At 39.1% G+C, this 14766-nt stretch overlaps 1 protein-coding gene across 1 annotated transcript; it reads left to right on the top strand.

Moving 5' to 3' along the window:
• The first annotated feature begins 70 nt into the window (after positions 1 to 70).
• LOC117984113 (beta-1,3-galactosyltransferase 5-like) lies at positions 71 to 13757 on the top strand. The gene is made up of 8 exons (XM_034970766.2): positions 71 to 362; positions 883 to 920; positions 4652 to 4829; positions 5637 to 5820; positions 6685 to 6800; positions 7877 to 7989; positions 10260 to 10382; positions 10892 to 13757. The coding sequence occupies exons 2-8, from the start codon at positions 887 to 889 to the stop codon at positions 11206 to 11208; spliced, it is 1065 nt and encodes a 354-aa protein (XP_034826657.1). The 5' UTR covers positions 71 to 362; positions 883 to 886; the 3' UTR covers positions 11209 to 13757.
• The last annotated feature ends 1009 nt before the right edge of the window (positions 13758 to 14766 follow it).

Genomic DNA, 14766 nt, shown 5'->3' with positions numbered 1-14766 from the left:
TACCTACTTCTCTTAAAATAATTGGCTAGGCATGGAGCGAGACCAATAATTAATCTATGTGGCTAGGTCTAAGAAATGAAATGTTCATAGATGACCAATAAGTAATCTTTACTCAAGATAAGGATAACACTCCAAAACTCGAAATATCGTTTGCGGTTAGTTTACGAAAGATAATACAAGCGCACTCGCGTCTGTGATTCTAAGTTCTAACACTAGGTATTTCAAAGTTATAGTTAGGCCCGATTAGGAGTGGCGTAGCCATGCCTACTTGATTTTTTAATAATAATATTATTTTCGTACATTACAAAAATAGCGATGCTTTAAGACAATGTGTTTTGCTCTAGTGCATCAATAAATAATTGGTAAGTAGGAATTTTACTAGTTTTTACTACTTTACGGGTGGGTTGGGCACTCTATAGGCAAATTAGACTTATTAAAAAAGTAAATATATGACTGCCCTGCCAAAAAATTAACCAGAAACAAATCTTTTATTCAATTTGAAAATGGCGCCATACCAACGCCATACAGACTGCAGTCACCATTTTATTATTACAAGATTATTACCATGTACCTACCATGATTTTACATAAAACCATAGACTTATAAATTACTTGAAAGTTGAATCCAACCTGATAGTAAGTACAAGTGGTTCAACCTTACAACCTTAATAAAGAAAAAAGAATTGACAAAATCGGTTTAGATTTGACAGAATTATGGAGTGACAATCCTACCTCTACACACTACACAGCTCTACACACTACACAGCTCTACACACTACACAGCTCTACACTCTACACACTACACAGGTCTACACACTACACAGCTCTACACACTACACAGCTCTACACATCCTCTACATTTAAAAATCTACAATTTTTTCAGGAAAATGAAGCGCAAGGTGCCTTATCTGAAATTGTTTTGTAAGTAATTTAAATATAATGCGTAAAAAATGACTTTCACGCGCCATTTTAACTTTTTGTTTCAAATTTCATGTCAAAACGTACCTACTTTTGACATGACAGTTGACCCATAGAGATAAAATGGCGTGAGAGAAGTTATTTTGTACGGACTATATACCTACTTTAAGCCTTTATTTATTTTCCTTATCTTTAAAATTACAATAAGCTTTCTTACTACTATCTAGTTAATTATTTTACAATTTTTACCTTTACGTTAGTTTTGTTAATATGTGTTTAGTATATTATATGTTTTGACATTTGTATGTGTATGCGTTTATGAGGTTTACATGTTAGGTATATAATGTTATGTGCAGTGTCGGTCAGTAAAACTGTTAGTTTACAGAAGTTTTAAACTAGTATATACCTACATTTATATCTATTGCTAATTACTATTGCCTAATTATCTATTTATTTGAGTAGATAGGAATTCACTATTCAGTCCAGATAAGGATCCCATATTTGGGTATACCTATACCTATATATACCTACTTATCCTACATATTATAATAAAAAGTCCTGACTCGCTGATTGAGTCATCAACGCTCAGCCCAAACTCTTGCCTTGGGTCTAGATTGTTGAAAACTGAAATTTTGCACAGAGGTTCGTTTATAATGTAGATCAATGTAGTTGTCTAAGACCGACCGTCGAATAAGACCGGTTTTCTTGAACAATTTCCACGGTAGGTATAATAAATAATAAAGATCCATAATTTCGCCGAGCGAAGCTGCGGGCGGTAGTTAGTTTTATAATATTTATAATTGAGAATGGAAAATGTAGTCTGTACAAAATGAGTTCTCACGCGTCATTTTAACTTTGTGTCAATTGTCATGTCAAGAGTACAAGTTTAGATGAACCGTACTGATACCGACCGTACGATAACCGTACCGACCGAACGGGGTAGGTATTATGCTTTTCACGGCCCAAGAGTTTAACCGATTCTGATAAAATTTCGTACAGAGTTAGTTACATCCCGATGAAGGACATAGGCTAACTTTTATACCGAAAAATTAAATAGTTCCCACAGGATTTTTAAAAATCTTAATCCACGCGTACGAAGTCGCGGGCATCGTCTAGTCCTACATAAATCGAGTTACCTATTTATTTATTGATTTTTCCCAATCTATCACCTGATAATACTATTAGATAGGAAACATTTATTATCACTGTTATCAACATCGAGCAAGTGCGTAGGTACGGGGTATCGGGGTACCGGGGTATCGGGGTATCGGGTAGGTAGTGGTACCCACATTTCATAGCAATGGAGTTATTGCCACTTTCGGTATAAATACATGATTGCTGATGATTTATTGTACCTACTTATAAAATGACTAGATGATCCCCGCGACTTCAACTGCGTGCATTTAGATCCCCTTGATTTTTAGGGTTCTGTACCTACCTCGAAAGGAAAAACGGAATCCTCATAGGATCACTTTGTCTGTCTGTCTGCCTGTCGGTCTGTCAAGAAACCTACAGGGTACTTACCGTTGACCTAGAATCATGAAATTTGGCAGGTAGGTAAGTCTTATAGCAGACATTTCGGAGAAAATCTGAAAACCGTGAATTTGTGGTTACATCACACAAAAAAATTAAATCATAGTCATGAACGAAATAATTAGTATTTTCAACTTTCGAAGTGAGATAACTATATCAAGTGGGATATCATAATATTATGAAAGGTCTTCAACTGTACATTCTAAAACAGATTTTTATTTATGTTTATGGATCATAGTTTTTGAATGATAATAAAATTGCAAAATGTCGAAAAAATACGACTGTAGTACGGAACCCTCGTTGCGCGAGCCTGACTCACACTTGGCCGGTTTTTCGGGATAAGAAGTAGACGGTAGTCGATGTCTGTCTCCAGGATGCAAGCTATTTCAGTTACAAGACTTACATGTATAGTACGGGACAGGTTGAGATGGCAATCGGGGAGGGAACGCTCCGCGTACCCAAAGACCTCCCACAAGGTGGATGGACAGACGACATCAAACGAGTCGCAGGGAGCCGCTGGATCCAGGTCCTCTAGGCGGCGTAAGACCATGAATGAAATGAAATGAATGAATGAATGAATGAATGAATGAAAATCTTTTTTATTCGTATAAACTTTTACAAGTGCTTACGAATAGTCGGATGCATCTACCATGCATGTGGCTCGTGGAAGTCCCTACAAGAGACCCATGTCCAGCAGTGGACGTCTATCGGTTGACAATGATGATACCAAGAAATAAAAACAATTAGTAATTCATTAACCAATTAACTGAATTATTACTTCTGTGGTATTGGTTTTTTTTAAAAGAATAGGTGTTAGACACGTTTATCATGACTAATATTCCCCTTTCCCCTCCAACTAAGCGAGCCTGTGCTAGGAGTAGGTAGGTACGACAATAGTGCAACGGGCGGGGTTTGAACCGGCGACCTTTCGGATTTCAGTCCGCTCCTTTAACCGTTGAGCTATTGATATAATTTAATTTTAAGGTAATGATGTAATTTTAGCTTAATCCATAATAATATTATAAATGCGAAAGTGTGTCTGTCTGTCTGTCTGCCAGCTTTTCACAGCTCAGCTGTCCAACCGATTTTGACGAAATATTTTGATACAGAGATAGCTGGCATCTCGGGGAAGGACATAGGCTACTTTTTATTCCGGAAAATCAAAGGGTTCCCACGGGATTTTTAAACACTTAAATCCACGCGCACGAAGTCGTCGCATCATCTAGTGATGATAATTAATTTTTTTTAGCCATCAACTCCCTATCTATCTCGACTGACTAATAGATAGGTATGGGTATACAAACAGCGACCTATTTCCTTGTGCCCATTTTGATAATAATCGTAAAGTAAATCTGTTTTTATATTTTCACTAGCGACTTCGTCCGCGTGGTGTTAGTTAGGGTTTTAAAAATCCCGTGGGAACTTTTTGAGTTTACGGGATCGCAGTTAATTTTTGAACCGACTTCCAAAAAGGAGGTGGTGTTCAATTCGGTTGGTTTTTTTTATGTGGGTACCTATGTAGTTACATCGATTTTTCCATGTTTCTGAACCGATTTGTATGTATTTGTTGTTATAGCGACAATAGAATCTTTGAATCTTCAGAAATACACATGACAATTTCAACTCTCTATCTACGAGATACAGCCCGCTGATAGACAGACGGACGGACGGACACTCGGACGGCGAAGTCTTAGTAGTAAAAACCGGCCAAGCGCGTGGCGGGCCACACGCAGTGTAGGGTTCCATAGTCACAACTTAGCCATGGTTATCATCATCATCATGGCTATTAAGTTCAATCAATCAACGAATCTATAGAAATCGAAAAATGATGTTCCTATACCCACAGTACTTTTAAAAGACCTATTCAACGATACCCCACACTATGGGGTAGACGAGAAAAAAATAATCATCCCCACTTTACATGTAGGGGAGCTACCCTAAAGAAAAATATTTATCACAATTCTATTTCACCACTTTGTCGGCGTGATTAATATTTAAACCCATGCCAAATTACAGATTTCTAGCAACTAATAGTCTCTGGGATTAACCGAGGACGGACGGACGGATAGACGGACAGACGGGCGGACATGGCGAAACTATAAGGGTTCCTAAACAAGGAACCCTTATAGTTTCGCCATGTCCGCCCGTAGTAAACAACTACGGAACCCTAAAATGTGTAAATTTCTTCCATGTGTTCGCAGTACCGCGTCGCAGAGGCATAGCAGTGCGCCTCGCGGTATTGTCGCTGGTGCTGGCTGCCATCACGGCTGCGTGGTGCCTGGCCGACCTGACCAGCCAGGTCTTGGTGCCCCCACAGCCGATACTGGCCCTAGACCACTATGCCATCAACAGAAGCCTCAAGAGCTACCTCGATAACATGTAAGACGGTATTTCCTCTCACTGCGTCTTCTTCTTCCTCATTTCGTAGGATCGTTCCCATCGATAACACTGTGGGGGTTGTCATAATTGCAACTATAGATGGCGCTATTCAATCGATAACATTTCATGACGTAGTCCCGCCGACAGTACTCGCACTAACGGAGTTTTCTGCAATCTGGACTATATAAAGAAGTTTCAAGACAAAACCGTCATCGGCCCAGCTGGCGCTACCGAGCGAACCAACCGCTCGGTGGGAGATCTCCCTTTGGTGCGGCCGAGCCTGCACAACCACTCCCGTACAAACACGATGGTAGAAGTTTTCTTGCGTTAATAATGCGGTGATTCCCAGATCCCTTCCGCATACAACTCAACTAAGATTTCGGGTAAGTATTACGTTTTATAGTTATTATTATCAATGTTAGTGACAATAATAAAATAATCGGGACTGCCGCGAGTTTAATGTAGGTACTCGTCTAGGCACGGAGGAAATGAAAAGGCTGAATTCGGATCTACAAAGTAGGTCATCCATCGATTACCGACTAGGGTCAACGTTGGTAACTTAAATCGTCTGTCATGCAACAGTAGGGCTATTACGTAAAACCTGCATCAATCATTATTACAATTTCAATTTTTGTGATTGGCTGAATTTGAGCGATTCTTGTTGCAACAATGCATTGTAGTAAATTTTTCGTACCTCGAAATTCGTACTTCGTTTAGCTCGGTCAATAAAACAAAACTGTTCTTTTTTCTCTTCTGGACAGATTTCTGACGTTAAACGAAAAACAATCAGACTATTAAATCTTTTAGAAGCGTCCTCATCGAGCCTTCCATTACGGTGTGCTCTGACAGCGAGCGGGTGGAGCTGCTGGTGCTGGTGACGTCATCGCCCAAGAGGTTCGTCCAGCGGCAGGCCATCAGGGACACGTGGGGGAAGCATGTGCCTGCCTACTTCGTGCTGGGTCTGGATGGAGTTGCGGTGGAGGATCTTACGGTGAGCCTATTCCCCGAACCCCCAATCATCTCGAAATAAACAAAAAAAACCGGCCAGCTGCGAGTCAGACTCGCGCACCGAGGGTTCCGTATTACAGTCGTATTTTTTTCGACATTTTGTACGATAAATCAAAAACTATTATGCATAAAAATACTTAAATAAAAATCTGTTTAAGAATGATACTTGATTCATGAACACATTTTAATTTTTTTATTATGATGTAACCACAAATTCACGGGTTTCAGATTTTTCCCCTTACGTGTGCTATAAGACAGACATACAACGAAATGATCCTATAAGGGTTCCTTTTTCCTTTTGAGGCACAGAACCTAAAAATATGTTTTTATGTCGAAGTTTTTGTTCCGTACTTAGAAAAAATTCCAAGGATACGTACAAAGCGATTTGCTTCTTCGTTTCCAATTCGATAGGTAGGTATTTAGCTTCACTTTTTCTATCCAGGCACATAATGATCAAGAATGAACAGGGATCTTTTAGCAAGAGCGGTTCCACCTTAGGCTGCATATCATTTGTCAACAGAGTTGATTGCAGTCAACCGCTAGTCCATAAATAAAAAACATAACATTACTCCTCAAGCTCAATCATCAAGGCAATCAATCAGCACTCTACAAGCGTGGATAAGTAGATTATAAAAGTTTTGACACTTGCTTCAAAAAGTGTTCCCATTAGTGTAAAGCTTTGCTTTTAAACATATATATGGATGTGAATTCACTCAAGCGTCGAATCAAATCAAATAATTTATTGAAAATAGGTAATAAATTACACTTTTCGATGAAGATTCAGAAAGTATGTTATGTATAGGTTAACACCTGGAAGATGTTATTGTTAAAATTGAACTTGTTTCAGGCAGACAATTACTTAGAAGCCAAGGAGTACAGTGACATGATAATCTTCCAGTTCCAGGACCACTACCAGAATCTGACCCTGAAGACGGCTCTGATGATGCAGTGGACTGCAGCAAGGTAAACAGAAGGCAATCAATTTTTTGTTTTGTTTTCGGGGTGTGAAAACGGTTGGTTCTATTTTTTTATTTTTGAAAGAATATTAGCCAAGTTTATTATGCTGACTAATATCCCCTTCCCCCTCCTTTCCCCTCCAATTAAGCGTAAAGCTTGTGCTAGGTGTAGGTACGACAATAGTGCAACGGGTGGAGTTTGAACCGGCGCGACGACCTTCCAGATTTCAGTCCGCTTTTTTAACCGTTGTGCTGTGCCACCTATGAAACGTGTATTTGCAATAATAAATTATGATTATGATTATGTGCTATCGAGGCTCAACTACCTATTTTTTTTTTAATTTTTTTTTTATTGTTTTTTTGCAATCAACAGCGATATATACAATATAATTTTACATAATAACAGACTGAAAATAAGGCCAAATAGGATTACAATTTTTTACAGATTACTTAAATAGATATGAAATATAAATTATTTATAACAGTACGTTTGATAATTTAAACAAGCTTTACAATAATATAATAATATGAAAATATAAAAGTCAATTAACTAGTAAAAATACCTAGTAGGTGATTCACAACATATGTATGTGTGTGTGTGAGTGTGTGTGGGTGTGTGTTTGTGTATTGATCATCATAACATTCTGTCTGTGACGGTGGCGATCGCTAAGCTCGTATCCCAGCTCTGGATGAAATCGAGAAACGTCGTCTCCTAAGGGAGGAGGGACTTTGACCTCAGTTGAGGACGACTTTTTTTTGTTGGGGAGACCCATCCTCAGTAGTGAGCTGATGATGGGTTGAGATGATGAATCTAGCGGTTATGAATCCGTATGAGCCGAGATCGTAAAAGGAGTCCATGTTCGCGGTCTGGGCGACGAGTGACGACGTCATAAATGAAAACTCTTTATAGTGTGAAAAAGTTGTAAAGGTATGAGTGACAGAGACAACGCTCTACAAAGCCGAAATGTCATTCTAATGGCCGATGTACAGTACTTTCTGTCGCGTTCTGTAGGTGCATTATTAGGGCAACGTTGCGCTCTGTAAAGCCCACCATAGAAGTGTGAATTGATTTATTAATTGAAGGTGTCCTTCCCACCTGGACGAGCTGATGCTGTTCAAGACTGATGACGACGTGCTGGTCAACCCCTGGCTCCTCAGGCGGGTGGTCCGGCAGAACTCCGGGAAGGACCTCGTTGGTAACATAGTATTTCTATTCTTTTAATTTGACAAGTACTTAAAACTGACAGTTCAAAGCTGATGAAGTGGTAATAGAGCACATAGTTCGAAGATCCGATAGCTGGTGGAGTCCCAAAGTGCTTAAAAATGGCGATTTTGTACAGAACATTAGGAAAACCCACACCCTCACAAAGAAGACGGACATGTGATGCAATAATAATTACTCACTGGAAACCCCAAAAAGTTCCCTTCCAGCATCAGTTTCCCCTCCAATTATAATATGGGTAGGTACCTTCAAATCAAGAGTAAATAGGCATCTTCTAGGCGAGCGCGCTCCATCTTGGGCTGCATCATCACTTGCCACCCAAGTCTGATTGCAGCCAAGCGCTAATCTATGAATTAAAAAAAGTGTAAAGTATCAGTCAGGGATCTACTACTCCCATGCTTCTTTATGTGCCATTTTTAGGGTTCCGTACCTCAAAAGGAAAAACGGAACCCTTATAGGATTACTTTGTTGTCTGTCTGTCTGTCAAGAAACCTACAGGGTACTTCCCGTTGACCTAGAGTCATGAAATTTGGCAGGTAAGTAGGTCTTATAGCTGATATTTGGGGAAAAATCTGAAAACCGTAAATTTAAGGTTAAATCACACAAAAAAAAAAATCAAATTGTGGTCATGAACTAATAATTAGTGTTTTCAATTTTCGAAGTAAGATAACTATATCATATGAAAGGGATTTACCTGTACATTCTAAAACAGGTTTTTATTTATTTTTATGCATCATAGTTTTTGAATTATCGTGCAAAATGTCGAAAAAATACGATTGTATTACGGAACCCTCGTTGCGCGAGTCTGACTCGCACTTGGCCGGTTTTTTTTTAAATTCAGCAGTGAACTTCTATCGAGAACTAATAATAATCTTTTGGATACCTAATACTATTGGGTGCACATCCCTGGTGCGCAGGGTACGGACTAGCTCCAATGGCATCCTGAGGGCATTTGCTGACAGGTTCGATTGTCAGCATCTGAACCATTGTCATATGGTGCACGTGCTGACTAATCGCCTGTCTTAGATAATTAGTATTAGGTAAATAGTTATAAGATTACCAACGTTAGTTTTTTAAGGCGTGTGTTATTACTAACAATTATATGATCCTGATAATATTTTATTTTATTTTATTTTATTTAACAGGAAAACTTACAGCTAATATGAAAAAATGAATAGGTAAAAACAAAAGAAGATTAAAGCTAATGATAAGTTTTCACAGATAGAATAAACATAAGAATAACAAACAAAAAAATTCGACTGGGGGAGAGAAAATTCAGGGAAAAGTAATAAATAAGGAGATCTGGCCAACGAATTATTTAACTGAAGTATGAGCGTTAAAGAATTCATTGGCCAGAGCTTTCCGAATAGTGGTACCAGTGATGCAGAATAGGTCCAAATTATTGTCATTTTTACAAATTTTATTAAACGATGAGGCAGATCTAAGCATAAACGAGTTTCTACGAAAATTGGTATGCGTATGCGGTGTGTGAAACATTGAAAAGAAGCGAGGATGAGTATTGCTAGGGACTTTAAAGTGTAACTTCTCAAGAAGCGGCGCACAGTCAACTGAGTTTATTTTATTTTATTTTATTTTATTGGTTTGCCAACAGATAGTTCACATATTATAAAATAACAATTACAATTCACAGAGATAAAATTTAGAGTGTACACCCAATTACTGGCAAACCGGCATGCATTTTAAAAGCTTGCAAGTGCGGGATTACCAGTTAACTTAAAGCTAAAAATACAAATATGAAAAAATAAAAAATAAAAACACTGCAATTTACAATAGTACTAAATATTAAATACTAAATATTACATAAAACAAGAAAAATAAGAAAAATTACGAATAAATTACGAATAATATTTGCAATATTGATTAGATAGGAAATATCACTTATATTTCTCCGAGTGGTCAGTGGTAATAGGTGCAACTGGGCACAAATGCCTTCGTAGCTCGTATTAGATTTGAGTTTAAATTTGTATTTGAGGAACCGAGTGAATTTTTTCTGGATTCTCTCAATACGTTGAATATATACATACTTCATACTGAGGGGTCCAAATTTGAGATGCATATTCAAGATTGCTCCTAACCAAGGCACAATAAAGAACTTTAATGGTTTTGAGTTTAGTGAAATCTTTAGAGGATCGGATTAAGAATACCAACATTTTTGATGCCTTGCTCACAATTTGATTGATGAATTGAATATGGTCGACATAAAGGATTTTGTTTAATCGGCAGGGTATAGGAAGATGAACAGCTACCTCCACCGCGACGCGTACAACAAGTGGTTCGTGCCGCGCTGGCTGCACCGCCCGGACCTCGTGCCCCAGTACCTCTCGGGGACAGGCTATCTGATAAGAGGTGAGCATTCGTTTATACATTGCTAGCTGATACCCACGACTTCGAACGCGTGGATTTAGGTTTTCAAAAATCCCGTGGGAACTCTTTGCTTTTGCGGGATAAAAAGTAGCCTAAGTCATTCCCAGGGATGTAAGCCAACGCTATACCAAATTTCATCGAAATCAGTTAAACTGTTGGGCCGTGAAAAGCTAGCAGACCGACAGACAGACAGACACACTTTCGCATTTATAATATGAGTATGGATATGGATATACAACGATTTATTTTTATATTATATAGATTTTCGAAAAGAGAGTCCCTGAAAAGTTCTTTTTAAAGATAATAATAGCTTGGATAAATTAAAAAGCTTCATTTTGTAAACAATCGATACGTAATGTAAATTCAAAATTAAATGTTTATTATTTCAGAATCATACGAGTATTCATATAATCATGCGTGTGTGTCTGTGTATCATCATATTATGTATCTTATGCTTGCTTATATATAATATAGATACCTATTGTTCACAGGCAGCAGATTAGAGGAGATTCTTCAGGCAGCATTCGAAATTCCCATCATTAATTTAGAAGATGTCTACTTCACGTACATTGTGTCTAAGTTTAAGTTAAACTTAACTTTAACCCATGACCGCAGGTTAAGCCCTTATAAACCCTGGCTGCCCCTAGACTGTATATATTGGGGGTTGGGTTCCATGCATAGTTTGACGTCAAACGAAATGTTGGGCGCGTGGCCAAGTATCGAAAGGTTAGGAAAAAAGTATGAACAAGGTTTTGAAAATTGTCGATATTTTGTTGTTAATATTTGGACCGAATTGTTTTTATGTTGATTTTTAAAGGCATTTAATTGTATTTATTTGATTTCTAACTCTGAGCCTCATGAGGAAGCTCAGAGTCACACAGCGGGCGATGGAGAGAGCTATGCTTGAATGCTTGGAATATCTCTACGCGATCAATTTGAATTGAAATGATTCGTAGAGAACTAGAGTGAGCGACATAGACAATTGGGGCCGATTCTCTTATACACAATTTCTAAACTAAACTAAATTAACAGGTCTCTAAATCTAGTGCTATCCTTGCAACATTATGAAAGGGATAGCAATATATTTAGACGTGCTATTTTAGTTTAGTTTAGAGATTGTGTACAACGGAATTAGCCACAATGGGTTGCAATGCGAAACTAAAGTGGCAACGGACAATGTTCATAGTTTCGAAAACTTATGAGCCGCTGGATTCAGGCGGCGTAAGACCGTGGCGTGTGTGTGGAACTGTGGAACTCCCTACAAGAGACCTATACCTACCTATTTTATACTTACTTACTGGATTTATACTGAAAATAAAGATTATTATTATTATTTAGTTAAACAGAGTAGGTAGTTGTAATTAAGAAAAGTACGATAACAATTATTATATTTTGTGATAACGTTTAAAACGTTTTTTTAGTTTTTTTTTAGAGTAAGTAGTACAAAATTGGTTGTGCCAAGAGTCAAGAGTCAAGAGTCAAGACTGATTAGAATAAACTAGTTAAGTGCTTTTAACTAATGTTTAACACTAACACACGGTTTAACGGATTCCTAATTCAGTAACACCTTATTTTAACCACACCCCCGACACCCCCATACAGACGAACTGATTCATTTACCTATTACTATTACCGGAATACCAGCCTGTCCGTAGTCCGCAAAAACGAACTGATTCAATTATCGATTGCTACTACCAGAACACCGGCCTGTTCGCACACAATTTGAGTGTGTGTGGGTAATGGTATAGCTGAGGTCTGAGCGAAGCTTATTGAGCGGGACAAGGACAACATTATAGTAAGCAACATCAGTGCTTCTCGCTCGTATGATAGCAATATGGCAGGTACTGAGAACCGAGTGACGCCAGCGTGGCAGTGCCAGCTGTAGCCGTGCCATTATGTTACGGTCGAGTACATTGGCAGGGGGAGTGAAGCTGAGATTTATAGAGCGTAGGTAGTTAAAGTCAAAGTCAAATGATCTATTCAAAATAGGTAATAAATTACTCTTTTTGATAGTCAGATGTTGGATTTGTAAGATAATATAGTTAGTGGTGATAATTATTACGCAAACTTAAAACTAAAGCTACGAGGGTTCCAAATGCGCCCAGGTCTGAGAAGAGCCCACAACAAACTCAGCTATCTTGCAGGTATCGGTATCGGTAAACGCATTTATATTGACTTTGTTCAGACTTAAGTTTAAGGCTGAGATCTATAGAGCGCACTTTGACTTTAGATTTAAGATTGAGACGAGACAGATTTATGTGAGTGAGAGATTTAGCTCTGTCTCCTTTTAACTCTGACTTAGCTTAGACTTAAGACAGAGTTAAAACGGGACAGAGCTATATCTCTCACATAAATCTGTCTCGTTTTAACTCAATCTTAAGTCTGAGCAAAGTCAAAGTGTGCTCTATAGATCTCAGCCTAAGTGTCAGTTAAAAGGAGACAGATTTATGCCAGCGTAGCGATACAACGCTCTCTTGTTTTAACAATGTCTGAGCAAAGTCAAAGTGCGCTCTATAGATTTGATAGCATACGGAAGTGTCACTTTCTTACGTAGTAACAGTTAGTATTCTTGCTTTAACCGTCTGTTGTGCAACTGGATGTCGATTAGCTTACATCTCTCTCATCATCAAAAAACTTGTTTGTTTAATTTGGACTAATTACTTATTTGATAAGCGGCAGACACATAATACTAAGATAATACGCTAGTTCAACTTTTTAAATTTAAATAGTAAGGCAGTGGTCTGACTACCGACGATGAACGACAAACGAGTAGAACTAGAAACTATAAACGAGTTGGCGATCAGCGGGAAGCGAGTAAGTATGTAGTTTCGATAATTTTGTCGCCGGGCTATAAGCAAGTGTGCAAGTGCGACAAGCGATTACTCGCGCCATTCGCAAGCGGTCGCTCAGTCCTGTGCAAACCTGCGCGCGCGTTACACGAGAAAATCGCCGATAGTTAGTCGTTTTCTCGCCGGCAGTCGGACCACTGCCTAATAAAGGTTGTTTCTTTTCCCTATAATTATAACTAGCTTATGTCCGCAACTTCGTCCGCGTGGACTACACAAACTTCGAACCCCTATTTTACCCCCTTAGGGGTTGAATTTTCAAAAATCGTTCCGTAGCGGATGTCTATGTCATAATACTTAGGTAGCTATCTGCATGCCAAATTTTAGCCCGATCCGTCCAGTAGTTTGAGCTGTGCGTTGATAGATCAGTCAGTCAGTCACCTTTTCGTTTTACATAATATTTGGGTAATTTTATTTATGTCAAGAAGAACAATACATTGTAATAATTTAACGTAGGTATCTAATATTCTTACAACTTTTTATCTACCTACAGTATAATAAAAATCTAACAAAACGATTTGTTTGTTTTCTTTGGTCACCACTCCACCCTACTGAAGCAGGGACAGAAAACAGGAATCGAATCTGAAACAATCAGGGTGATATGGCAAGCGGGGTGTGAGGTGGAGGGACGCCCCGCACACCCCCACGTCACCCGCACTCGCCCGCACCGGGTTAACGCGGGAGCTTTGCGGGTGTGCGGGGCATTCTCACCCCGATTGCCATCTCGACCTATCGCGTACTATACGTCATACAGTACGCGGCAGAAAATAATGCACATCGGCCTTTAGAATGAAATTTCGGCTTTGTAGAGCGTTGTCTCTCTCACTCATACCTATTTTTGTCGGTCTCAACGACAGAGATAATGCTCTATAAATCTGCTATCGCCTTCAAAAGGTCGATGTACATTACTTTCTGCCTCGTAGGTAGGTACTGTACGTCCGATTTGAATCTGAGGCACATGGGAGAGGATGACGGAAGTTGGACGTAGTGTGTAAACTACCATACAAACAGTTCTATGAGTACTTCGCAACGTATTTTCACGGACTCGGAACGGATGCGGTGCGTAATTGCCCTTAAAAGTCCTGTGTTAAATTTTTGATTTTCTGGGATAAATAGTAGAAGTATGTCGATCCGCGGGATGCAAGCTATCTCTGCACGTACCAATTTCGTCAAACAGATGACACAACAAACAGTCGGACACAATTTCGCATTTCTAATATTAGCTCGGGATCAAACCCCCGACCTCCCGAAAAGAAGGCCAACATCTTAACCACTATACTTAGGCTGTCTAAGGTGCTGGAATGGGGACCTCGCACAGGATAACGCAGCATTGGAAGACCCCCCACTAGGTGGACGGACGACATCAGACGAGTCGCAGGGAGCCGCTGGATTCAGGCGGCGCAAGACCGTGGCGTGTGGAAGTCAAGAGACCTATGTCCAACAGTGGACGTCTATCGGTTGATGATGATGATGATGACTTAGGCTATCACCGCTTATCTCTCTCGCACGCACTTCTAACT

This window comes from Maniola hyperantus, chromosome 7, assembly GCF_902806685.2.
Source record: "Maniola hyperantus chromosome 7, iAphHyp1.2, whole genome shotgun sequence".
NCBI lineage: Eukaryota > Metazoa > Arthropoda > Insecta > Lepidoptera > Nymphalidae > Maniola > Maniola hyperantus.
The sequence above is the reverse complement of the archived record's forward strand: the minus strand, read 5'-3'. Positions and strand labels throughout refer to the sequence as shown.

Coding starts and splice junctions, on each gene's coding strand:
- LOC117984113 (XM_034970766.2), top strand. CDS start 887: ATGAAGCGCAAGGTGCCTTATCTGAAATTGTTTT. Junction 921..4,651: donor GCCTTATCTGAAATTGTTTT/GTAAGTAATTTA, acceptor ATGTGTTCGCAG/TACCGCGTCGCAGAGGCATA. Junction 6,801..7,876: donor ATGCAGTGGACTGCAGCAAG/GTAAACAGAAGG, acceptor TATTAATTGAAG/GTGTCCTTCCCACCTGGACG.